The following is a 27,409-nucleotide window of genomic DNA, read 5'->3' as shown; positions in this document are numbered from 1 at the left end:
ATTGCAGGATTTTGCTGGCGGCCCGGGAGCGACGGGGAATCACGTCCTCATCCCGCGGTCGCTGGCCACGCCCCCTAAATACTAATCTTGAGTCCAAGAGGTAGAACAGATAGAGTACTATATGTGAAGGCAAGCAGAGCTTCCAGCCTACAGCATATCATGTTTTGCCTCTACAGATGCTAAAGGAGTCCCCACCCTCTTTCTAGGGGCTGTGACCACTAGGGAGTCATGCTTCAACTTTCCTTTAATGTAGAGGGGGGCCAGTAGGCGCAGGTTTAAAGGTCTCCTCAATACAGGGATTAGCTGACCTGGTTGGGGAGGGTTTTGTTAAAGAAGGTTGAATCTGTTTAGCAACCGATTGAACTAGCGGAATAAACCGCCCAAAACACTCTCTCCCCTAAGAGGTCATCGACAAAGTCTGTCCTGTAGTAGTTCCAGAGTCTGGATCTTAAAATTATCCGCTGCTTTAATAAGCAGATAATATTGAACCGGGTCATGCAATGGAGAATCAGCGATAGGCTGATCATTGTCTTCAAGACATGGATCTCCATCTTATTTATTTGAATTTTTATATACAGCGCCACGCCTCCAAAGGCCTCAGGGTGCACAAAAAAAATAAATAAATAAACTGACAGGTATAAGGGAAGATGGCCAGGAAAGTATGCAAAGGACAAGATCGTCATAGAAAGAGAATCAATCGGGTCAGTCAGGGGGGGAGGATGAAGAAAAATGTCTTCAACCTTTTTTTAAACTCAGTGGTCATTGTGACAGCTCTAAAGGAATTTGGAAGTACGTTCCAGGCAGATGGACCCAAGACATCAGAACTACGTCCGCCCGCCTTTGCCAATCTAAAGCGAGGCTGCACAAGTCTAAGTTGATTCTGACATCTGAGGGTACGAGATGGAGCGTAGCGTAGGAGGCGGTCAGTGAGATATTTAGGGGCAGTGTTGAGAACATACTTATGGGTCAGAGTAAGACGCTTGTGGGCAACTCTGTGCTTCACTGGAAGCCAATGAAGTTCCCGTCTGGAAGTGGTGATGTGCATCCGTCTAGAAAGACCTTTAATGGCACAAACTGCACCATTCTGGGATCTCTGAAGATTGCATATGAGAACAACCACTCAGGAGACTATTACAAGAATCCAAACCAGAGTTAATGAGAGCGGAGGCTAGGGTGGCTGCATTCTCAAGTGACAAAGTGCCGAATGTTACTGAGACTTTTATTGACAAAATCACAGGAGAGACGGATCCGGGCAACATGCTGGTTCATAGTTAGCTCAGCGTCCAGAATGACTCAGAGTTATCACTTTTTTGGATACAGGAATAACGGCATTATGAATTGTGAAGCTAGCGTATTCCTGAGGTAAGGATTTACATTTGGGACTACAAGCCACATTCAGAAGTTCGATATTTTTGGTATTGAGTGCTAATGAGTTGACAGCCATCTAGTCATGGATTGCAACAGAAATGTTGTTGTCAGCGAGATCCTGTACATACCGCCCTGCGAGTTTCATGACGAACCTGAGTGTCACCAGCATAGTTTGTATATTTGACACCCAGGCCTTTCTAACAGACTCAAAAGTGGGATGATATAAACATTAAATAGGGAGGGCGAAATGAAAGAACCCTGAGAGACGCGCAAGTAACAGGAGCAGGCCTATAGCAAGCCTCCCCTGTAGAGACTCTGGCATTACAAGGGAAGAGAAAAAAGAGGCAATCTAGAGAGAGGCCAGACTGGAACAGCCAACTACAGATTGCAATCTATCCACCAAGATACGATGGTCCACAAGATCGAATGCGGAGGAGAGGTCTGCATGAGAAGTGCTGGTTGACCCTGATCGACAATTTTAAGGAGATTGGCCTTGAGATCCAACATGGCTGTCTCTGTACTGTGATGGTCTCTGAAGCCTGACTGGTGAATAACAAGAATATCATTCTGCTCAATAAAAAGCTGAAATTGCAGATAAGCAACTTTGAGGATTTCAAGAAGAAAAGGAAAATTTGCTATTGGACGGTAGTTTTCTGAAACTAGGGGATCCAGGTTGTCCTTTTTAGAAGAGGAGTGATCCAGGCCTCCTTGAGGAACAATGGAACAGACCCCTCAGCAAATGAGGTTGACTAGCTTAGTAACCCAAGGACAGAGCATGTCAATACAGCCGATAAAAAGATCGGAAGGGGCAAACGTTCCTTCATACTGTATACGTGAAAGTACCTTCATATTGATCCTGTGAATATTGGTCATCAAACTGACCTTGATCATCACCAGCATAACCATGACCACCCTGATCACATTGATCACCTAGATCTGTTGACCTACTTGATTACGTTGGTCCTGATCATCCCCAGTTTAACGACTTGTGTGAGTTGGAAAGAAGATTGTAACCTTTGAGATTTACTATGAGGCCCCCTCCATTGAAATATTTATGCTTCAATGGATTCTTTTCAAGGAAATTTGAAAAACAATGGATAAAACATATTTTGTAAACGTTTTTGCCCAATACCTTGTGCAAGGAGCTTTACTTAAATCAAAAGCTATATGATCACCTTCAGCTTGATAGGTGTGATGTCACCAAGTCCTCCGAGGCTGATGTATACTGGTGTGTTTCGGCGTGCCTTCTAAGGGTGCAGAAACTTCCATTGAATATGTTTCGACATATCGTAAGAGTGTGTCAAAGATTTATGTTCGATGCATGTCGTTCGGCATGCAAATGTTCTTTATTTTTATCACTCAACGTCTGTTTAGGTTCAATTGCAGTGAACGTAAAAACGCGGGCCCAGAAGACGAAGGACATTTCGAGACAGAATCGGCAGTGACGCTTTAATTCAACATGCAGTTTAGATTTTACTCTTTCACTCCACTAGAGCTCAATACAGAGGTGAGACATTTTCTGTTTATGTCCTCCATAATATCTCTTGTTTATTTTTAATGGTTGTATGCAGTGCGTGGATATATGCAGATTGCTGGACTGGGGAGATGGGCAGAGCCTCTACGTTGGCCCACAGAGGCATTTATGCAGGTGAAGTACTAATTGTGCCCTACATTTTGTGCATATAAATATCAGTTCAGTCAGTTCATCAGCTTTATTCGGTATGAACATAAAAGCAAAACAATGCATCATAAATACACAAGGTCTCAAGTCGCACTCCATAAATAACATAGCATTTGGCATGCTCGTAGGCAACAGTAAAAGTGACTTAAGGAATTTGCTTTCAACAACTCCTAACACCTGTGGGTTGGCATACCGGCATACGCCCATATCTCTGCCCCAGGATATAAACACATATATACACACAGAAAAATCTCCAAATGAACAGGGTGTTTTTCTCTATCCAAAGGGAAAGTTCAAAAATCCCAGGCACTCTTGCACGGTGCAGCGTTTATTTAGAAAAGTAAACCAATTTTAAAATAACGTGGTAAAAATACACAGCATGATTGTAAATGACATGGTCCGCCACGCGTTCTGTCCGAACACCAAACTTCTTTAGGTTTTTTTTTTACCGTTTCTTAATCACTCCCACATATATTTTAATTCAGAGGCAGAGCGCAATGCTCAGTGATCACATGGCTCGGATGCCAGGGTAGTAGAAAGGCATGCGGTAAAATGCAGCGCGCCATATTGGAACAAGATATATTCTCAATGCCGTCAAAAGGAACTGTTCCTAAATGTTATTAATACAAAGCTAGTGCCAGAAAATCAAATACAATTATCTATGCCACGTCGCACGCTCTGTCTCGCCGAGTATCTTATACATAAAACACCAATTATCTCAAAGCTACTTTTTGCGACCTGTGTCTGCAAAATACATTTTTGAGCTAAACTGCAGTAAATACTTCCAGTAAAGAGCTCCAACTGCTTAAACAACCATTCAAACGGACATGCACTGCACATGCTTTTGAAACGCTAAAACAGATTCTCGTTATTTATCATAGTAATCATGGTCAGCTGCCCCGTAATAAATAGCGTGTAAGAGCGGTTTCCTGGCAAATGAAGAGTATCCATGCACCATCTTGGAGTGGAATCCACTCATCTTGGACTAATACGAACATTAAAAGAAACACAAAGTTGCTATATGTACCACTGACTTCATACCAATCATCAAACCACTATGAAAATGAAAAACGAAAAATGTCCCTTTAAAGCTAGACAACACAGACTTATATCTCCAATAAATGTACGTCAAACAAAAAACAAAAAAAAAAAAAACACATTTGAGAATCTTTGGAACAAATATTAGAAATACAAAAAAAAAGCATTAAACATCTTGATAAACTATTACATCACTATTTCTCGGGTATATCCACATAAATACATTTTGTAATTTCATCTGAAAATGCAACTAAGAAAAATGTCATGCTATTCTTTAGATCCATCTATAGTCAATAAAAACAGGAAACCATTAGTTCATAATCTACATTGGATCATTATTATACTGCTTATACCTGCTATGCAAGTGATATTTCAAAGTTCTACAACTCTCGATACAGTACTAATGAGATTCAATCTGGTATAATAACCAATACAGAAATATATGCAAAATATATTTTATACTAGTCACCATGATAGTGCGGATGTTGGTGGGAAGCAAACGATACATGAAAATAATGACATAGTATCCCATCTTCAATAATAAAAAATAGAATTGTTAACCGAATAAGGAGAGTAAAGGATCACCTGTAGGGATGATTGTCCAATAATATGGACCAATGTTTAAAAAAAAGCATAATTTGGTGCAAAAGATTAATCCTTAATTGCAACTTACTTTTCCTCCTTATTAATTATACAATAAACGCTAGGAAAATAAATGCATGTAGATAAAAATCAAAAGAAGCATCCTAGTTTCTGTCAAGTAACCAGACCTTTGCACTGCCTTCTGCTCTAAACTTGTGTGTATATGTACGCAGGAAAATAATAAAGCTGCCGTATTTACACGTTTTCATGCATAAAAAGGACTGGTACGACCTTTATATGGAGGCCTGGACGGAATAGACAGACTCACAACGCCCTTACTGATATTGTTTGGATCGGATGAAGTGGAGGGATGCTATAGTAGGACGACACACATCACTGGTAATCCACTGTTGGCAGCAAGGGTATGTATCACAATGTACTGAAACGATCATACCCTCCCACACAAAGACAATGGTTGTCCATGGCGTTGGGAATATACAGAATACAGAGTATGACGGTGATACTGTCAGTTAACATATAAACTAGGGATGTAACGGTATAACGTTAAAGATACCGTGAACCACTCAATTGAACAATAATAACCGTCACATTGTTTATACCGGTATACCGTTTATACCGTTAATTGTGCTTTTCAATCTGATTTGGAAAGGCTGCAGTAAGCAAGTGCTGCGCAGGCTTGGTCTTGCACTGTTGGATGTGCCATCTGCCAAGTAGTTTCAGTTGGAGCAGTTTTTAATGCCATTCCATAAACCACATGAGCTTGACACAAAAGCAATATGTTAGCAATAGGAAGAATAAATGCAGTGCCAAGAAGGAAAAGGGTTTACTTTGGGTTGGCGGCTTTGGGGTTTATATATTTATAATGGATGTTTGCTAAACATATGACAATGGGGGATTTCCCTGGTTCTATCATTGAATTTACATATAATAAGTCACACTGCGAAATTCACTCATCTCTATGGGTATTCCCTGCTGCCATACCAAAGGGTAACATGTCCGTGATTACTGAACACCTTTTGGCCTGCAAGTAAACTAAAGGCTGTAACGTAAAGAGAGCGTGTGTATGCGCGCAAGCGTATACTACCATCAGCCTCCATTGATCTGCGGCATGCAGGTTATAAAGATGGCACCATGTTCATCTTCACCAGTCGCCAGTGGAGGAGTTAAAAGCCTAAATGACCACTTAAGAAAAGCTATTCAGTTTGCTTTGCCAGTCACAGCAGGGCTCCCCCCTCCTTCTCGCCTCACGTGTGTTTGTGTTTGGTGGAAGCAAGGGGTTGCATTTCAGTGGAAAGTATGTTGAAAAGCCCAATTCTGGCCCTGGGGGCCTGGTTTTGTTTGTGATGATAAATCTGACAATGTATGACCTTTTAGAAAATATTTGTTAAGATTGGTTAACTCCACCTGCTATACTGCGATAACCATAATATACCGTCATTTGGCAAGAAGGTTATCGTACCGTCATAAAACTAATACCGTGACACCCTTAATATAAACTTGTGGCTTCCTTTCCTAACTTCCTGCAGATGAATCATCTCCCCAGATACCTGACCCCTTATGTAGAAGTCCTCACAAATAGACACTGTGGAATAGTTGTGCTTCATACCTAGAGAGTGTCACAAAGAATCTGACGCACCAGATTAAAAGTACAGGATTTGAATATTGGGTAACTTTTTTGAGAAAATGATAATTCTCATTGTGCAATAAAGAAACATGTCAGCCCCCAAGGGGGATGGAGGTCTAGTGGGAGGAGGAGAAGATGACCATGCTAGAAGGTTGTTCTTTCATTTACTTGTATAAAACTGACATTTTAACAAAGAATGAAGCTGTAGACGAACATGATTACAATATGGATGCAGTGTTAAGCGGCTTCACTTCAACACTACAGCTAAGTCAATACCTAGTCTGGGATGCTGAGGGAAACCCTTATTGATATATTTTTAGGTCCAGTTCATGTACTCTGGATGACAACCCTTATATAACACCCCTCTCTTAGAATCCCCCTGACCCAAGAAGTAGGTCTGTTTTGCAAATTTAAAAGGTTTATTTGAGAAATATAACAATATATATCACACTTTTATAATAAATTAATATTGGATATCACACTTAAAATACGACAGTGATCAACAATGGATAATGTTCTACTGGTAAACTGATTTGGTTACTTAGAAGTAGTATAGAGGATGAGGTAGCTGAAATGCTTTATGGTTTCAAGGAAATGCGAGGTGGAATAAAATGCAGTACAGCAAATAAACTTGATATGATTTTAACCAACAACAATGTAATCACCTTTCTCTGGCAACTCACTCCCACCCTTTACACAATGCAAGGAGATGGAAGTAACACACACAATCTTCAGGAATACAATCAAATACAACACGGAATTCGGTTCCCCCCCCAGCAAGCTTAGACAACAGGTATGCTTTTTAAAACACGGGCAAGAGCGCTTTGTAATGTGGTGGCAAGGAAGTGAAAAATGCTAAAATTGCTTTTAATTCCCTATAAGAGGTTCAGGGTGAGTGGTAGACACTTTAAATCAGTTCAGGTCAGCCCTAACAATGGTTCAGGGATGGTTATTAGGTTGCAAACGAATTTTAGCAGTTCAGGCAAAAGCGGCTATCTTTTCTCGTTCCTAGCCCAAACGGTTCAAGCGATACGGACGATTTAATAAAGGTAGATTTTCGGATTTAAAGTAAAACTCAAAATGACAGGTGACAGCTTGCAGCTGCAGAATTGACAGGTGACAGTTGTGCAGCTTTAAAAATGACAGATGACACGTTTTCTAGGAGGCTGTTCTAATTAGGTTAAAATAGTTTGGATTAGATTATTTTAACTAAGAGATTGGGTTCTGCACAGTTCTGGCGGATACTCACTCCTAATTTGAAATAGACCTCGTCACGGATCTGGTCAACTGAACTGGACTTCGGCGGTTCTGCTCACAGCGTCTGGGTCAGCTCTGCTCTGCTGGTCTAGCCTCTCTGGATACAGCGGCCCCTGGATCTGGATACTGCTCTGCTTTCCGGTCCGGATCAAGTGGATTCTGGATGTAACACTGCTTTCTGGGTACTGGCAAAAGTTCTTGGCAAAGAATTCAGACAGCTCGCCCGGCTGTTGAATAGTTTGGTTAGGTTTGCTGGATTCTGAAGGCCTGCTGATAATACTTTTGCTTGCAGTGGGCCTTCTAGGTTTAAAGTTCTGTAGTCTATGGGTCTCTGGTTCTGGTCTCTGTCTGGATGGGATGTCGGCCGTCAAAATGCTCTGCAGAAATGGAAAATGAATGTCTCTACCTGTCCCAGCAGTCTCTTTTTATGTGTTTTTGGAAGTGGGTGTGTGTGTGGCATAACTGAGCCTGCCCCCCTCTACTTGTCATTGGCCCAATTCTCCCCTCTCCCATGATTGGGGGGGGAAGGAAATGGTTTGTCATGATGAGGTCTGTTTATGGGTCAGAGGATCCTCCCCTGGTCAATTTGCCCACAAATCTATATTTGATTCAAATACATATTTCCCAGATACACAATTTGTTGAAATTGCATGTACACATTATATATTCGCTATGGTACATGCTTGTCCGCCTCTGATCTTCCTGGGGGCTTGCATTCAAAAATGACAACATTTTGCGCTTTTTAACTGGTTTACCAAAAATTACACACATGTGCGCAAGGAGTATGGACATTAATTGATGAAGTGTCAGATTTTTAACATGCAGACATTTGGAGTAAGACCCTATTTTCTGCTAGCAACCCCCCAGAATACACCACAGGGTCCTAACACCTCTTAAAACGTGCACGGAAAAATGACCAGAATAATGATATTACTTATATAATTCTGACAAGTCTGTACTATGAATTATCCATCTTTTTTTTTAAATTATGCTCTGGCCCAGATGGGTGTGTTTTAGGTTCCAAAGCACATGGGCGAAGCTTCTGTCTGTCCCTGCCTCCAGCTCGGGTGGCTCCCAGAGGCACTTCTCCTCCCACTTCTCCCAAGAGGAAGCCACTTTACGGGCCCCCCAATATAACATTTGCCTGAATCCAGGACAAGGTTTTGTTCAACCTCCTGCAGGTGCCCCTCCCCTAATCTAATCAGAGAGGTGTCATCTCCTTTTGGTGGGGAAGCAGGAGGCAGCCAGGCCTGGGAATGCAGTTTGATCAAGTTTCAACTCCTGTCGGGGGTTGTTGTCAGGCAGAATTCAGCTAAATGTCACTTTAGTTCCCAGTTTAAATCAAAACTTCCAATTTTTACATATACATTAATTACTTCCTTCAAGTCATTTCAGAATATAGTTTTACATTGTATCCACCTCTAAGCAAGTCTTTCCTTGGCCTAGTTTGGGTTCCTCTGTTCAGTTTTACACAAAAGTCTGGTGGTTTTAAAACGCCGGCTTTCTGATAGTGGTGAGTACTGGTATTGCATCCTTTTTTGGGATCTGTCTTGAATTACTGCATTTCAATAGAGTGGTCTTTTGCTTGATAGTATAGGACCCTTGCTTAACATTGTTTTGATGGCATCCTTACAGTAGCGTGGTGATGTGGAACCCCCCACAAGAAGGTTGTATCTTTGGAGTGGTCTTGTGCCAACTGCGCAGTTCTGGATTCTGGTGTGAATGTGGGCGGCGACAGCTCATCCCCACATCTACCCAGTCTAAGGATTCAACATGGGTCAAAACCCTTGACAGCAGTATATGTAACCCTTGCTTGTAAATTACTGTGATTGCTCATGAAAAGAAAAACAAAAGTGAATGTAAAATAAAAAAATATAAAAAATGAAAAAGGAGATAAGCTTTTCACTTGCGAACAATCCGGCTAGAATATTTTTGGACTTTGGATAAATAGTATGGGGCGACTGGAAGGTGTTAATTTTGCAGATCATATGACACTTGCCTGCCCTTAGGGCAAATATATCTCCCCATATAGGCCTTGGATTCAGAAGTTAAGGGACATTATGGCCATTGAAAAAGTAATCTACTCCTTATGCATAGGTTTCTTCAACATTGGAGTTCGGTCAACTACTATTTATCTAGTATCATAGAGCACTTCCATGTCCATGGTGGCTTGGAGCACTATTTCTGAGAAAATATGTATTACACTGCTGAAGGGAAGGCTGGCACTAGTAACATTTGGCTATGATTTGATGAGGTTCCTTTCTCCTGTGTTCCCTTTTCTGAACAGTCATTTCATCAAATGTACTCTGTTATTGTAGCACAAAGTCATTATGACAAGATGGGGAGGGTGGGATGAGGAGTAACTTCGTATGGTTCTAAACATAATGATGTTTAAAACAAAATTGACTTAGAAAAGTGCACAGGCTCGCATGTGTCACTTGCCAGAATGTCTTGAGAGAGCACTTTTGGAGAGTTGCGTTATTCTGTGGCCTAGGTCTGCAGTTGCACCATGGTTATGGTGAGGAAGGATAGCTCAGGGGCCACACGTTTGTCTTGTAAGCAAGACAACGCAGCGCAACACTGGTTCAAATCCAGATCCTGCACTTAGAAACCATTTGTTGGTATTAAGCGTGTTAAGAATAATTATCCTGGACTAATGAAACATTTTAAAATGGTATAACACTTATATTCTGGTGTTCTCAGCGCTTCTGCTAAATGACTTTAGTGAGAACAGTCATACTAAGACAAAAAAGCAACAAAAAAGTAAGCCATCTACAACACACTGCACTTTGAGTCCATAAGTGAATCAGCATACAACCCAAACAAACAAAAAAAAGCTGCTGCACTATCAGAATGGTACTCAACATTGGCACATAACTTAAAACTTTCATTTTTTATTGCCATTAACATTTTGCAAACTATCACAAAACAAAAGTTTGGAATCCCTTTTACACCTACTCTAGAGCTCTAGGACACACAAGAAATTACAAAATATGTCCCAGTTGTGTTATGGTCTAAGATTTAAAAAGAAAATCTGCTATACAACATATTTGTGAAAGTCTGCAACCCATACTTACTTGCTTGTTCTTTGAAATTCTTAGTTTAAGCAGTGGCCAGCAGGTTGCATAAATATCTGCTGCATGCGCTTGTTGTGGAGAATGTATACAAGTTTACGTAGCAGATAACTGGAGTTATTTAGAATGCACTGTAAACCCCTCAGAACATTTCCTATAATGAAGTTGAGCTGGTGTAGATTGCACAGGTTAAAATTGAAATATATGAAGAAACTGGATAGAAATTAGTTGAGCAAAAAATAAAAAGGTCACAAAACAGACATCAATGAATATATAGTGTTCATGTTAAACACGAATCTCTCTATCCAGTTACAAAAGAAAATAGAAACCAATATCCTACTTGAAAATGAACTCTGGGAGACTGTATGATTGAAAGGTTCGAACCAATCTTTCTTACAATACTTCGAGAAGGACCATACGATTTGCCAGACCACAGCACCTAAAACAGAGTAATAAACATATTTTAGTGGTTTTTACAAATGTCCAAGAAGCATTAAACACATACAGTGACCCATGTAACAGAAGAACAAATTACTTACCCCTGGTAATGTTCTTTCGACTGGATGTTCCTGCCACAAATTCCTTATCTTACGATCTCATTCCAGCATCATCTGCTTTGGTATATTTTTTATTCAGTAGAAGGCACTGTTCGTTGTCGACTCTATGTCCTTCGATGGCCTCCACCCACTCTCATGAGGAATACGTGAGGAACATCAAGACGAAAGAACATTACCAGGGGTAGGTCATTGGTTCTACAAGTGTATTGTGTCCTCCCACATATTCCCTACATTACGACACTCCAAAAGCAGTATTGTGATGGAGGTGGTAGTAAGAATGTATAATTTGTCAGTGAGTGCAGCATTATTTCTAATTCCTACTGAGCTGCCCCCGAATTGTGTGTTTATTTTACTTTACTAGTGTTTCCGATGTGTTTCATGTCCCTGCCTCCCTCCTCCCGCTCCCGTTTCCTCCTTCCCGTCCGCCTCCCAACCCGCCCACCCCCCCTGATTGGCCTCCCCTCCCCTTATCACTATCCTTGCCAGGGCAGCCTCTGCCCGGCAACCCTCTGGCTAAGGGCCCCAGGCTCCTACTGGTGACTCCCATGTTGGTGTCTGCAGCTGTCCGCTGGTGACGCCAGCCATCTCCCTTTCCGACCTCCTGCTCAACCCTCCTTCCGCTCACTAGCTGTTAACCTCTGCTGTTCTACTTGCATAAAACGCCTGCCTTTAGTATCGCATTGTGAAACCTAGACCTCTTCTCCTTTAGGATTCTCAAAGCTAGATGGCTTTTAATTTGCATGCATCTGTACCACCACTAAAATTGCATTGTGAAACCTAGGCCTTTTGTCCCTCTTTAGGATTCTCAAATTTAGGTAGGTCTTCTTTCCTGTCTTAGAATGTACTGTGCTTTTTCTGCGCTCGCAACCTGAGTGCCATCGTCTTGTCACACACTCCTACGCACTTGCCTCTCGCCGTCTTGTCCGTCTACCCCTGGGACCCCCCTCCTCTCCGACCTACTCTATGGTGCTCTCTGTCTCCCCTATCTTTTCAAACTGTTTCTCTATTGACTATCCTGCTCTCCTCACCAAGTCTGGTAGGAAGAAGTTTAAAAAGGACATCCTGGTCTCCAACCCAGGCCTCCCTATTGCAGACACCGACATCAGTGCCTCCTCCAAGGAAACTCTCACCGACATGCTCTTTGTCGTTCCTTCACCAGATCTATGGACCCCTCATATGGTCTCTGTGATCTCTCCTTTCTCCTCTTCTCCCATTAATGGTGGTAACCGTTGGGACGCCCTCCTGGTCTCCTTTCTATTCTCTAAGCTCATCATTAATGTCTACTCTAATGGGACCGTCTTGGTCCAAGGCCCTCAGGCCAACCTTTGATAGATGCGTTCCGCGCCTCATCAACTTCCTTTCTTCTCCTGCTGTCCCCTCTCCCCTTTCCTTGGCTTCCTCGATGTTCCGATCTCTTCAGCCCTTGCCCCCTCTGTCCCTCTCTCCACTCCTCTCTCCTCAAGTGACCCCTTTCTACTATCCTCCCACCTCACCCTCCCTACCCCGCAGGCCAAGCCACCTCCGTCACTGCCACCCACCTTCTCGGCCATCCAACCCATGAAGCGCGTGTCCGTTGAGGCTTTGTCAGTTGAGGCTTTCGCCGCCACCTTCTCAACCCCTCCTGCCCAACTGGCTGACACTCACCCCGACACAGCCCTCTCCATGCTCCACTCTTCTATATCTGATACTCTTGATATCCTTGCCCCTGTCACGAGAATCCGCCTGAAGCCCAAAGTCAAGTGTAACTCCTGGTATGACTCAGACCTCGTCACCCTAAAACGCAAGTGTAGGGTGGCCGAGAGGAAATGGCATGCTTCAAGTTCTTCCTCTGACAAACTGGCCTGCCGCCTGCTGCAAAGGCAATACTGGCCTGGCTCTCCGTCCTCACCAAGAAGAGAGCTCATATCCAAGCCCGTGTCTCTGCGGCATCTAACAACTCGGCTGAACTCTAAAATTTGCAAGGAACTGGCCAATCCTGCCGCAGTCTCTACCTCTCCTGTCCCTTCCCAGGCCCTCTGCACGGCACTGGCTTCTCACTTCATTTAAAAAACTCAGGACATCCTGTCCCCTCTCCTCCTCTCGCCCACCACCCGCTATTCCCTGCTCTTCCTCTGGCCCTTCTGCAGCCACCCTTCCTCCCTCCTTCTCTGCCTTTCCCCTTTTCTCTCCAGACGATCTATGAAAGTCTCGTCGATACAGGTTCACCCCTGTTCCTCCAAAACTATCAGGGACCACATCGACTCCCTGGCTCCTGCCCTGGCGGATTTCTGCAATCACTCCTTCGCCACTGGAGTCTTCCCTTCCCCCTCTGAGGCACTCCCTTGTTCATCCTCTTAAGAAACCCTCTGCCGACCACTCCTGCCTGGCTAACTATCGCCCAATCTCCATCACCCCCTTCCTAGGCAAGCTCCTGGAGAAACTGGCCATCTCCCAGCTCAATCTCCACACTGAATTTGTTGGTTGTCTTCATGACCATCAATCTGGCTTCAGAGCTGTCAGAAGCATGCAAACTGCTCTCCTGAACATCCGTGAAGACCTGCTCCCCAACCTTGACTCTAACACCCCGTGCGTTCTTAACTTGTTAGATCCCTCTTCTGCCTTTGACACCGTCAACCATGCCATCCTGCTCAACCGTCTCCGTGATAACCTGGGTATCACTGGTCAGGGTCTGGCGTGGCTGACTTCTTTCTTCTCCGACCGACCCTCCCAGGTCCAACATGGGTCCTTCCTCTCCGAAATCTTCTCTACCTGTGGTCTCCCCCAGGGATCTAACCTCTCTCCCTGGCTGTTGAACCAATACCTGGCACTCCTTGCCCACTGTATCGCTGCTCTCTGTCCCAACTTTGTCCTATGCGGATGATACCCAGCTCATTTTCAGGCTACCCTCGGCCTCCTCCTCTCCTTCCCTCATCTCTGTCTGCCATCCAGGAATGGTGTGCCACCAACGACCTCTGCCTTAATGCCAGTAAGACCGAGATTCTACTCATCGGCACACCCACTCCCTCCTTCCCTGCAGCTCTCTGGCCAGCCTGTCTTGGCCCTCCTCCCACTCCCACCTGCAAGGCTAAAAACCTCAGGGTCATCTTCGACTCGGCACTCTCCTTCTCCCCTCACATCTCTGATATATCTAAGAAGTCACACTGCCAGCTGCACCTCCTTAGAGGTATTCTTCCTTTCCTCTCCTTCCCCCAGAAGCTCACTGTCTCCAGAGCCCTGGTCCTCGCTAATCTGGACTATTGTAACAGCCTCCATCTAAATCTGCCTGCCTCCACTCTGCGCCCTCTGCAACTTATCCAGAACAGGACTGCGAGACTTGTCCTTGGCCTCAAGCCCAGTGACCGTATCTCTCCAAGACTGAAATCTCTGCACTGGCTCCCAGTGGCTGCGAGGATCAAGTTCAAAACCCTCTGCATTGTACACAAGGCCTTCTGGGGTCGCAATACCTTCAACTCTCTTCCTAAATATCTTCCTTCTCAAGCTCTTCGTTCATCTGCCTCCAACTCCCTCAGGGTCAGTCGCTTCTCCAAGCAACGAGTTGGTGTCAGATCACCCTCCTCGGCAGGGGCTCTCTATGGAACAGCCTTCCTGCCTCCCTGAAACTCGAGGAGAACCGGTTCCGGAAGCACCTCAAAATCTTCCTCTTTGCTTCTGCTTTCTCTCCTCCCCTCCCCTGCTGAATTCCTGACTGAAATTGCACTAGTTACCTGGCCACCCTTTCTGATCCCTGGCCCAGGCCCATCAATTGCCCACCTGCACTGCCTCCCTGGCAACCCCTGCACCTGGGGACCGTTTTTCTGTATCCTTACAGTCCCCCTACCAGCACTTATGTCTGCACTTCCTTGCACTTGTGTATAGGCGCGTTCTAAATGCCATATCATAATGCAGTGAAGCACAGCCTTCCTGAATCCTGCTTCCTGTCCCGGCGCAGAGTCCAGACAGTAATATTTTGTGCAAGTACGTAAAGAGGACCAAGTGGCTGCTGCACAAATATCTTGTACCGGCAGTCCTCTTTGCAAAGCCTATGAAAAGGCCACACCTCTTGTCGAATGTGATTGCAAGCCTGCAGGAACTTCCTCATGGCAAAATTATAGCAGTGGGTGATTCAAAGAATTATCCAGCGGGATAAAGTTTGTTTGGTCACTGCCAGACCTAGTATTTGACCAGTGTACCCAACAAACTGGTCCTCTTGTCTCACCTTTGCCTTTTGAGAGATGTAAAAGTTTAATGCCCTTTTGAGTTCAAGGCGATCGTCTCTCCGCCTCCTCTTTACCAGGGTGAGGTGGAGGGTAATAGGTTGGTAGAATTATTTTCTGAGAAAGGTGAAACTCCGAAATCACGTTTGGGAGAAAGGTGGGCCGGGCTCTCAGAACAACTTTCTCCATAAAGAAGGTGGTAAATGGCGGTTTGCATGACAGAGCAAGCAATTTGCTAACTCTGTGTGCAGATGTTATGGCCGTAAGTAAAACTGTCTTCAATGTTAACATCCTTAAAGGACAAGAATGAAGAGGCTGAAAAGGAGCGCACATAAGGTATTTCATGGGAACCATAGAGGGGACTGGAGGGAACACATTAGTGAACCCTTTCAAGAATTGCACAATAGTTATTTTGAAATAAGATGCCTGTTCAGGTGAGCACTTAAAATGGATAGTGCCAAGTATCCTTTCACAGTGTCAATCTGGAGCCACAGATTGGCTAGATGCAGCAAGAAAAATAACACCATAGGTTTGCCATACAGAAAAGGGTCCACATTCTTATCTCTGCACATTCTGCAAAACGTATTCCAACAGCAGTGATAGAGATTTCTTTGCTGGCTTTCTGTCCGACAGCAAAACCACCATCACATCTTCTGGGAGGTCCCAAACTTTATATCTCAACCTCTCAGAAACCAGACGTGAAGGTTGAGAGTCTTGACCTCTGATGGAGAACCCAACCTACCTCTTGCGAGAGAAGGTCCACTCTTTACAGAAGACATATTGGAAGGCAGGTGGACATGTCTAGAAGGCCCAGGACCACGCCGCCCTGGCCCAATCCGGAGAAATCAGGATCATGGATTTCCAAAGCTTCCTTAACCTCCTGATGACTTCAGGAATGACTGGGACTGGAGGGAACATGTACAGGAGTGGAGTGAAGTAGGTCTGACATCTTGGCCAAAAATTGAGACCACTGGGACCCAAGGGCCCACTGGAGGGATCTCATTCCCAGACGATCCTCTGGCATTAGATAAATGCAGGATGCCATGAGGCCAGGCAACCTTACAAAATCGAAGGCCGGAAGAGGCTGGGTATTCTGGAACTTGACTACCATCTGCTGAATGTATTGAGCCCTCACGTTCGGGTGTCGAGGCTTTCCCCAGAGGAAGCATCCAGGACAGCTCCAATGAATTGGCACTTCTGAGAAGGTATCACGTGGGACTTTGTGAAGTTAAGGGAGAAGCCCAGTCTGTGGACAAAGTGGGTGGTGATATTGAGAGGATCCAGGACCTTTTCGGGAGAATGGGCCCTGATCAGCCAATCGTCCACTGTAGGGGTGTCACAGTATTCATTTTTGAACGGTATGATAACCCGCCTTGCCAAATGAAGCTATACCATGGTCATCGCGGTATAGCATGCTCATTTAACCGTAATCTTAAATAATAAAATGGTGCTCAGAAAGGTCACAAAGACTTGCACCATAAACAAGACTGTGCAAAGATGTCTTTTTATATCAATGTATTCTAGTTCAACAGATCTGAGCCACATTTGGACTGACTGTGGTGGTCCAGTTTGACCTTAACATACAAAATGCCAACTTTATATAACTTTTAGTAGCCCCTGCTGTGACAAAGAAATCACAATACACTTTATTAAACAGTTGTTTAGATTTTAGCTTCCTTGCTGGTGTTCTATGTTCTGTGGTGCAGCATGAGACAAACATGTCCCTACCTTTCTAATTTCCACATCACAGATTCAAGGGGGTTGATGGAAAATATGCACCGATTCCCTAAAGAAGCAACTGTCTTCACAGAACACAGGTCTCTCCAATGGGTGTTCAATCAGACATTTTACACCCTTTATTTTGGGGGTAGGGAGTATCCTTGGAGACAAGTCAATTACATTGTATGGCTCATATTACACAAATTCAATGATAAAACCAACAAAATCACTGTAATACGCATTAGGAAGCATTCTCTATTATAATCTGTGCACCACATATCGCGCGCGCCCCCCCGCCCCACAAAAGAAAGCCCTTTAACTATGTTGCAGTGAATTCTTTGTATTCTTTCTTACATATTGATTATGTGAGGTGATCAGGTACGTGTTGTTCGGGAATGGGGTTACAAACTTCTCCAACTGAAACTACTTGTACCAACAAAACAAAAAACCTACATTAAGCCTTTTTCCCACTGATATTTTGCATTTTAACACCTTAAACAACACCACACCACCAAAAATATGTTTGTAAACATACGATTATGTAGCCAGGTTTTTCCAGCTTGCGGCTAACGAGAATGAACATCCATGGTCAGTCAGCGACCACATCTTTCAAAACAAACCCAGGATGTAATTTATTAACTACAATGTTGTGGAACACCCCTTTTTCAGTGATCATTTAGAAAGGTTTTCGTTTTGTTAGTGCTGAATCCGATCGGCTTTATGGAAGCAATTCTCTCTCAGGAACTTCACGTGCCTAAACCTCTGGAGCTTTCCCTGCAAAATCAAGCCTGTTAGGCGTTTATCAAGAGAAAGCTTCGATCTAAAATATCATGCTCTGCAATTCAATGGCCGCGTGTTATATACAAATAAAAATTAAGTTAGGCAATATGTGGAGGGGAGACAAAACCTTAAATACATGCTTTCAACATTTTCAACGACCAGGTGACCCCTTAAAGGCATTGTTAGAGAAGAAAAAGCAAAGGTACCAAAACCATATTCAGTGCTGCATACAGATTTGTATTGTCAAATTATATTGGGTGCTTGGCATAAAATATTCAGGAAGGGTGGATAATCGAGCAGTGAGGCTCCTCGACCCACAGAAATAACAGATTCAAATAGATCAGCCTGGAAAAGCGCAGCTGTGTGAATCAGAGGTTGTTCTTTTATGAAATGAAAACCATGAAGTAAATGGATATTATGCAAGTTCAGAACCCGATTTAAGGGGAAGTGCACTCAAGTGTTATTGTCCCGAGCATTCAGGCATTTGTTTTTAAGCATACTGTGATCGATCATAACAAATTCCTATGCATCTCACCTTAGTTTTCCACACTTACACATACGAAAATGGGTTGGGCACGGCCATCTTGTGCTAATCTTATTCTTATCCGTTGCTGCATCACCCTAGGTTCAAGTGCCCTTGCAGCACTAAATCATATCACCCACACCTGAAGGTGACATGACTAGGCGCTTCCGCCCCTTTTCACAACGCCAATGCAAGTCTCATGTCAAGGTTCTCTGTGCGCAAGCTATTGACGTGTCACCATGGAAATGGCCGGACGCCTCTTTCCTCAATAAGTATAAACAGACCCCTTCTCATCAGACATCATAGTTGCTTTTTCAATCATTTCACTGTCGTTTTTTTGGATTGCCTGTGACTTGTTTCTGCTCTGTCCAGCTACCTTCGCTGCACGAAGCCCCTGCCAACGGATACTTACACTAGCATTGCTATTGATTTCAATCGTTACTTGCATTTTATTTAAAAGTTTGCCATACAATGGCAACAATATAGCTCTACCGGTACGAGCCACAGTATTCCGAAGAGGAAGTAATTGAAAGAGAAAGATGCGGAAACGATGGGGAATCGAACGATAGTAAGAAAGATTAAATCCCCGGAGCATGAGCCTAGTGGCATTGGAAGACGTTTACACCTGGTGTACCTGCAATCGTTGAGAAGTCATTCCAACAGAGGTGGAGAACTGCTGCTGCCAAGAAAACTCTGGATGCTTGGCCTACCTATCAGAAGGAGAAACACCACCGCAATGAGTTACAGAGCTGCATTACTTCAAGGTAGCCTGCCTCACAAGGTCCGTGTTGAGGATTATGATAGTGCTTATGCACTAACTTGGCGCAACAGTTTGCCCTCGCAATCCAAGTAACGAGTAAGTGTACTCTAGATGTGATGTCATTTTGAACACAGACGACTAACATTTCATGTTTGTCTCCTACATTTGTCATAACTTTGATCGATCACTGACAAATAAATGTAGTCTGTAAATTAAATAGATTTCTTGCGCTTTTTGGAAATCAGAGTGTTCATTGCTTGCGTGCCTTTCATATTCAACTAAGAAACAATATTTCTCTGTGCCCCAAAACGTTATGGATTGAATGGGTGATCACTTTTGTAATGGGTCGAGACTTCAAAGCCCAGGTTCATTTATCCATGAAGTAACACTTGTACGGTGGCTTGGATTCTGTGTTCGACGAGTAATACCCGCCTGTGTCGTTGGACATTTGCGCCAAATTCCCCAGTGACAGTGGACAGTACAGGGGATTTTCACACACTGTGCTGCAACCTCAAGTATACAATTGGTGATGTTGATGGCTAAAAAAAAAAATACAAAAAAAAAATACAAAACTAAATAAAATACAAATGCGCTTATACGAATAGTTGTTTCCATTTTTCAGTGAATCAAGAACACTCACTCGTTTATGAGGAACATAAAAGAGTGGTTGGTGCCCTTTTACGCTCACTTCGTCCGCAAAAATCCATCCCCACTCCATTATACTCCACTCTGGAACTTGGCCGCTCACACCAACCAGTACGAAACACCATGTACATTTCAAAAAGGTTCTTCTGCATGGGGACCGTTGTTCTCATTGCCTTCCCAGACCAAGTGTCTCCAGGCTCCCCTCTTCAAGACCCCACCCCTACAATCTACATAAGTGTCTCCCTTCAGCAATGTTCCAGGCCTTATGTGCTCGCCTCATTCCCATCCATCTGCCCTCCAGAACCAATGGCAGTTAACATCTGTGGCCATGCACTAGCAAGGGGGCTGGGAGGATGGGAACGGCCAAGGTGCCAAACACCATGTACACTTCAAAAGGTTTGTTCTGCACAGTGACCATTGTTCTCATGGCCAACCCAGACCCTGTGTCTCCAGGCTCCCTTCAAGACCCTGCAACAAACATGTCACACATTCACATACACACCCACTTTTCTAATCCTTTATAAACACCTTGACATTTAACCGGAGCACATCTCTGAGCGCTGCTAGGTATCTCTTTATCGTGCTACCTGTTCCCCAGCTACTTGCTACCCTGCTTGCTGAATCAGCCCGTTTGTTCGTCCAGGTAGGGTAGGTCACCCATTTACTTCTCTATATTCATCGATTGCTGATCTCACATTTTCCATCTATTGCCACCCAATGTATCCAGTATTGTAATGTTCATTTATCTCAAAGACTTCACCATTGTCTAATGTTTCAATTATTTTGATCTCAATAAATAGCACATTGCATCAATGTCCATTGTAATAGAATGGAATCTTTTGTGGTACATGTTTGTAAGCATGTTTCCCTTTGATGCATGAAAGTACATTCAACGGACGAATAACCCGTTACGATTTGCGGTATACCAATCAATTCTGTAAGAAAGTGATTGCTCTGTGCATTCAACTAGGTTACACAGGTTTTCTTTCTTTGACTAAAACAAATATTGCATAGAAAGCAGTGATATAATTCCAGCAATCGCATGCATACAGTATTATGCTTAGAATTCTTTTTTTAATACTGATCTTATAGACTTTTAAAGAATGCATGCTGTATGGTTTACGGTTGCCCTTCTGTGAGCCATGCCAAAAGTCTGGGCACAGTTCTGCATACATTCCCAAAAGATATTGATTTAATAAGAAGATGGGTTAAATATTGCGGATTTCCGGTGGGAGAGATTGAAAGTAGAGCACAGAATGTCTTGAAGGACTTGAGGGCCAATCGATTCCGCATCTGCAGCCTGCACTTTACAGACGATATGTACGAACAATCTAAGTACACAAAAATGCGTCAACCCAGAATTCTTCATAAATTGCTTCCAAATGCGATTCCAACTAAATTAATGCACACACTGCCTCCGGTGAGTCATGGATGATGAATTAGCTGTGTTTGTTGGTATGTAGGACGATGGTCTGCATAAATATGTATCTTCTATGATCTCTCGATCTAATTAGGGTAGGGTATTGAAAAGTTAACTTCATGAACGTATTGGTGCTTTTGGTGTATATTTACTTAAAATGGGTCTTACTAAAGTTTCCATAGTTATCACATTCTATAGAATTTTAACTATACTACATTTTACTATACATCTGTCCCCGCTTTTTGGAGCCTCTGATAAATAAAGGAATTATGACCATTAGAAAACAATGCCATAGTGCCCTATAAAAGTCGCATAATGTTTTCGTAATCGGTTGCTTGACATGTCCATTTGTTTCGTAGAGCACACTGATGGAAGCACAGACCCTCACAAGTGACGATACCACCGACACGTCCAGTATCCAAACAGTGAGCCCTACCTATATGGACAAAGTGATATTCTTGAGTGTTGGATCTGCCCACATATCTAATACAACCCCTTGTACCACTTTATGACAATGCACTGAAAATGAAGGTGCAAGATTCAGCATCAATTTCTTTTCTGCAGTAAGTTAAGTTGACCAGGTTTGATGAAACAGGTTTCATCAAATCCGAACATCTTCAATCCAGGGGACTGCAAATAAACCTGATCGCCACCGACAGGCATGTTTCAATAGCCAAGGCCATGCAAGAGCAATTTCCATACATTCATCAATTTGATGTATGGCACGTTGCCAAATCAGTCCAAAAAAAATTACAGCTCCTGGTAAAAAATAAAACAAACAAAAGGGTTCGGAAAATATTTTAAAGTGGTGGCAGTTTATCAGCAACCATCTTTGGTGGAGCTCCAAAACTTGTGGTGGTCTGTCGTAATTCTACTTGAAAAATAGCGATCATTGATGCATAAAATGATCATAAAATGAAATTAACAGAAGTCTCCTCCCAATATAAAAAAAGAAATCCATTTGGCCAAACAGAACTCATTCAATAAGCATATTTCCAATGTCAATTCAAGCATGAGGGAACTGTTCAACATCCTCAAGGAACTAGTCGCCCATCCCCATTCCGGATATATGCTCCAAAGATAAAACTTGGTGCTCTGATAACCAGCAAGCCTTATCAAATAAAATGTCCTTCCTCCAAACGAAAATAGCCAAAAAGAAAACCTCCCTTACACAACCATCTAAGACTAACAACCCAATTATAGACCTTGCTCCAAAGGTACAGGACCCAGCTATACGATTTATGTTCTCTAAAACTTCTATCCTTGAGGTGGAAAAAGTCACCCTCTCTCAAGCCGACAAATTCGTAGGGCGAAACCTGCCCTGGCCAGCTCATAAAAGATGCTGCTAGGGATCTTTCCCCGTTTATTGCTAACCTTGTCAACTCCTCATTCACGTCCGGCACGGTGCCCACCAATCAAACAATCCTGGGTACTACCACTGCTCAAAAAGCAAACGCTAGACCCTCTTATACCCACGAACTCCCGCCCCATCACGACAGTCCCCTTTCTGCTTAAAATCTTGGATAAGATTGCCTATAATCAAATCCAAAGTTTTCTGGAACAACATAAAGACTGCCCTCATTGACCTGAAGGCACAAATAGATGAACTAAGAGATAAAGGAAAAATGGCTCTCCTCTTGTTGCTGGACCTCTCGGTGGCATTTGACCTCGTGGACCATGGGGCACTTTGCAGCCATTTAGACTCTGCCGCACATTTCTCCAGAGAGGCCATAACTTGGATTGAATCCTTTCTTAGTGACAGGACCATGAGGGTGTTCTCTCCATCGGGAGCAGCTGACCCAATCCCCATCCTGTGCGGAGTTCCTCAGGGCTTGTTTGCCCCCCCGACTCTCTACAACATATTTACTAAGCCCCTTTTTGATGATCTGGACTTTCTCGGTATCACCTACACTATGCAGATGATACCCAGATTCTCCTCCCACTTGCTGGGGATTATAATAAGGATTTGGCCTTCGTAAATAGGGTGTATGTCATCATGCAGGCATGGATGGCAACCCACGTCTATGCCAGAACGATAAAACAGAGCTCATCATCCTGGGGACGCATTCCAACCTCAAAAAAACTCAGCCAGGACTACACCTCATTTGAAATTGATGGTAATATCATCAAGGTGTCTAAAGACGTAAAGACACTTGGCTTCTATCTGGATGCCATCCTTTCTTTCGACAAACAGGTGAAGTCCTTGGCATCGGCCATCGCCTACACATGCAAGCTAATCGGAGCAGGCAAGCACTTGCTCTCTGACAACTGCCTTATTTTAGCGAGAGCATTAATCCTCTCGAGGCTCGACTATTGGATTTATTAGCTCCAATGTAAAGGTCATTACATCACCCACCGAATTCAAATTTTACAAAACACCCTGCGAGCTGCCCCCGGTGTGTCTAAAAGATCGCATATTTCAAAGATCAGGCGCCAAAACAACTGGCTGTCCACCAAAAATAAAATCCACTTAAAAGTAGCGTCCCTGGTTCACAAAGCCCTGAACAATGCCGCAACAAGCTATCTCACTAACAAACTCACAAAAAGAAACCACACGCGCCCAGCTAGAACCTCAAATGCCAATAGCCTCATCATTCCAAGATTTAGGCTAACTAAGGCGAGGGTAGCAGCTTCCAGGTTCAAGCGGCCCAATTATGGAACTCGCTGCCAAACCCTCTACGTGAGGAGCAGCCCTTTCCGAAATTTAGAACCAACTACATTAACCTCCTGAGGTCTGCCAAAGATTAGCCCATTTGCGCCCATTTATCCTCATGCAATCCTTGCATATACACATTACTATCCTGCTCTCTTTTGATCTTATGGACCTCCTCACTCTGCCCACCTGGCCGATGAGCTAACATCCATTTAGTGCCTGTACATATACTGTCCTTATTGTACTTTGTACTCATTTTTGCCTGTGTGTAAATTGCAATTGCCGCCTACCTGTGATATATTGAATTTTGTACTCTGTATGTAACCCACGACCCTACCCTGTAACTTAAGTTTTGCATTTTCTGCACTGCTGCGCCCGGCTACCTTCGGGTCTGATGCGCATTATAAGTGAATAAAACAAACAAACCAACCATTGTTCCAGCGTACACTCATGGACCGAAAACCAACATTTTCACAAACGTGCACATCAACCTTTATCGAAGGAGCAGGAACGCAAGAAGAAGTGGTTGGGGCCATGTTCACCTCCAAACAAAGATCTTGAGAAGATCGTGTACGAATCAAGAGACCTGAAGGGACTCTCAGAATTATTTCATACAGGAGATTTGGAGCTGTTCCATAATATGTGCCTAGATTACAGGCCCAAAAGGTTGAATATCGGCATAGACGGTCTGGAGGCCAGAACAAGACGATCTGTACTTGCGCACAACGAGAACGTTGGGAGGGAACAAGCGAAAACTGCAGGAAACTTCGGGATGCTTCGTTACCTCATAGCCTTTACAAAACGAGGCAAACAATGGTTGGCCAAGCCAATATACCAGGAAATGGAATTCTAATTTGTGAAAGATTTGACATTGAATGTGTTGGCCATGCATACTCATGGAATCTATCCTGATTTTGGTGCTAGGAGACATACAATGCCACAAAACATGGCATACGAGCACTGTCCACCTAAAGCCGAACTTGTTGAAAAGTTGACTTCAAGATTAAAATGATTTGTAGCCGTCTTAATCTGCTCACAATAACACATTTGAAATGTTGCCCAATGTTTGGACATTGTACATCAACAATTGAATGCCATTACACTCAATTTCAATGCTATAAAAAGTATATTATGCAGATTTAATTGGGTGTATGATTCATTAATGTAGATCTTTTATCTTGCCTTCATTTATATTACTGGTCCTCGATCGATAAGACATGTTTGTGGTTGCAACACCTCGGCGAGTGGGCACCTTTTTACACACTCAGTATTTTAATCTTTTGATGTGTGTGAGTTGTTGGTTTCTTCATAGCTCACCATAGTGTCCAAATTGTCTTTTCAAATGTATCCTCTTTTGCATTTGTATTATTTGTATTGAGCACCAAACCCTGAAGTAACTGGGCGCTTGAAAAACTTAGTGGTTACATACAGATAAGGCAGGCATATTACAATACAGTGTAGAGAAGCAAGAGGCACCCTGGTTACAGGTGGGTCAGTAGTAGATAATGTACAGTAGTATGACAAACAAGAGATGAGCAGAAGCATAAATAGATAATGGTCAGTTAGCATGGTGGAGGCCTCTTAGTGATGAGACTTGTTGCTCAGCCAAGTTTTTATACTGGCTTTAAAGGTGAGGAAGGAGGGTTCCTGTCTAAGAGGGATGGGAATAGAGTTCCATCGTTTGGCAGCTTAGACTGGAAAAGCTGGCTCCTCCTGCTGTTTTTAGCTTAAATCTTGGAACCACCAGGTTGTGGGCTTGAGATGATCTGGTGGTGCGTGTGGGTTGGTGTATACAGATTATGTCGGCCAGGTATTTTGGTGCAGAGTTTGTGAGGCATTTGTGCGTGATGGCCAGGGTGCATAATGTGATTCTGTCACGGATGGGTAGCCATTTGGCCTTCGGTCTGTGAGAGGCTATGTGGCAAGATCTAGGAAGGCTGAGAGCAGCTCTCAGTTATTTTGGAGTACCCAGAGTTTATTTAGGTTATGTTCAGACGAACCCAGGAATAATGTGTTGCAGTAGTCGAGTTTAGATGGAGCAAGTGCTCTAGCCAATGCCAAGCAACTGCTTGTGGATAAGTACGCTTTGCAGCTGTAGATCAGTTTATTGGTATAGGCCGTGGAAGACGCCACGCTGTTTACCTGTTTTTTGAGAGAGAGTTGAGTTGGGGTAGACCCCCAGTGTTTTGATCTCTTTGGAGACATAGATTATATTATATTACCGTCGATGATGTAGGCAGAGTATCTAGTGTAGAGTTTATTCAGGCATGCCCAAGTACCCAAGATCAACAACTTCTTGTCATCATTGAGGCAAAGACTGTTGGTGGCCATGGATTTCGAGAAAGATAGTTGAGCAGTTTGCAATCATGGTCAACCAGTAAGGGGAATGAGGACTTGGGTGTCATCTGCGTAATTAGTGTAGATGAGACCCGAGTTGTCCAGGCGGTCGAAGAGTAGCTTCGTAAAAATATTGTAAAGTGTGGGTGAAACACAAGATCCCTGGGGGACACCACAGAGTATCGGTGTGGGGTCTGCTGAAGCTGACGGGAGACGACTCTGGTGGTCCTATTTGATAATAAGGATTTAACCCAATCCAATGCATTGGTGGAGAATGCTGCTGTATTAAGGTATTTGGTGAGAATTTGGTGGTCGACATGGTCGAAGGCAGCGGATAAATCAAGGAGTAGGAGGATTGCTAACTTACCATTGTCCTTTGCCTCGTCCATTTGGATCTTTAGATCAAGGAGGGCTGTCTCAGTTCCATGTCTTGGTCTTAAGCCTGATTGTCTAAGTCCAAGGAGTTCATTCTTCTCTAGGCGCTTCTGAATTTGCAGATAAGAAACACAGGCCAGAATTTTTAGAAGGAACGGGACGGTGGTGATGGGCCTATAGCTGGTGGGGACATTTGGGTCGAGGTGTTTTTTTTAATTTTTAATAGAGGCATAACTCAGGCTTCCTTGAGGTTGTTGGGTACTTGATTGGAGGCGAATGAGGAATTCATCAGCGTGGTGATGAAGGGGGCTAGAGGTCTTTCACTCCTTTAATCGCGGATGCAGGGCAAATATTGCCTTAGCAGTGAGAAGGTTTCAGGCTTTTTATGATGTCTTCAACTTCCATTGAGGTTACTTGTGAAAAGGTGAAAGGTGTGCATGGATGAGGATTTTTCACTGGGTCAGGGGCAGGCTGGGAGACGAGGGTGACGCTGGAATTTTTAGTATTGATCTTATTTTGGAGTAGAGCGATTTTATCTGCAAGAGCTTGCTGGATGTTGGCTTTCCTGTGTTTAAGAGGGGCCACAATATCAAGTGCAGATTTAAGAGTTTTACTGTAGAGGTCTACCAAGTTGGGCGGATCGAGGTTGCTGTATTTAGTCTCATTGAGGATGTCGCTGATGAGACTGGAGGCTGGTAATGGTTATGTTGCGACAGTTTCTGGATAGTGAGGAGAGTGCTAAGGTGGCTTTGGCTGGAGAGGATCTGGGGGTGAAGAATAGGATGAGATGATGGTCTGACCA

The 27,409-nt window shown here is 43.6% G+C and overlaps 1 protein-coding gene across 4 annotated transcripts in view; it reads right to left on the bottom strand.

The window, feature by feature from the left end:
- MTFR1 (mitochondrial fission regulator 1) overlaps positions 1–27,409 on the bottom strand; it is a 558,490-nt gene that overhangs the window by 272,223 nt on the left and 258,858 nt on the right. For all 4 annotated transcript variants that reach the window (XM_069621121.1, XM_069621120.1, XM_069621118.1 and 1 more), the window contains one exon: positions 10,986–11,084. In XM_069621121.1, coding sequence (XP_069477222.1) covers positions 10,986–11,084 — 99 coding nt within the window. The remainder of the gene's footprint in view (positions 1–10,985; positions 11,085–27,409) is intronic.

This window comes from Ambystoma mexicanum, chromosome 5q, assembly GCF_040938575.1.
Source record: "Ambystoma mexicanum isolate Mex_15411 chromosome 5q, UKY_AmexF1_1, whole genome shotgun sequence".
In the NCBI taxonomy this organism is placed as follows: Eukaryota; Metazoa; Chordata; class Amphibia; order Caudata; family Ambystomatidae; genus Ambystoma; species Ambystoma mexicanum.
This window is presented reverse-complemented; position numbering and strand designations above follow the sequence as displayed.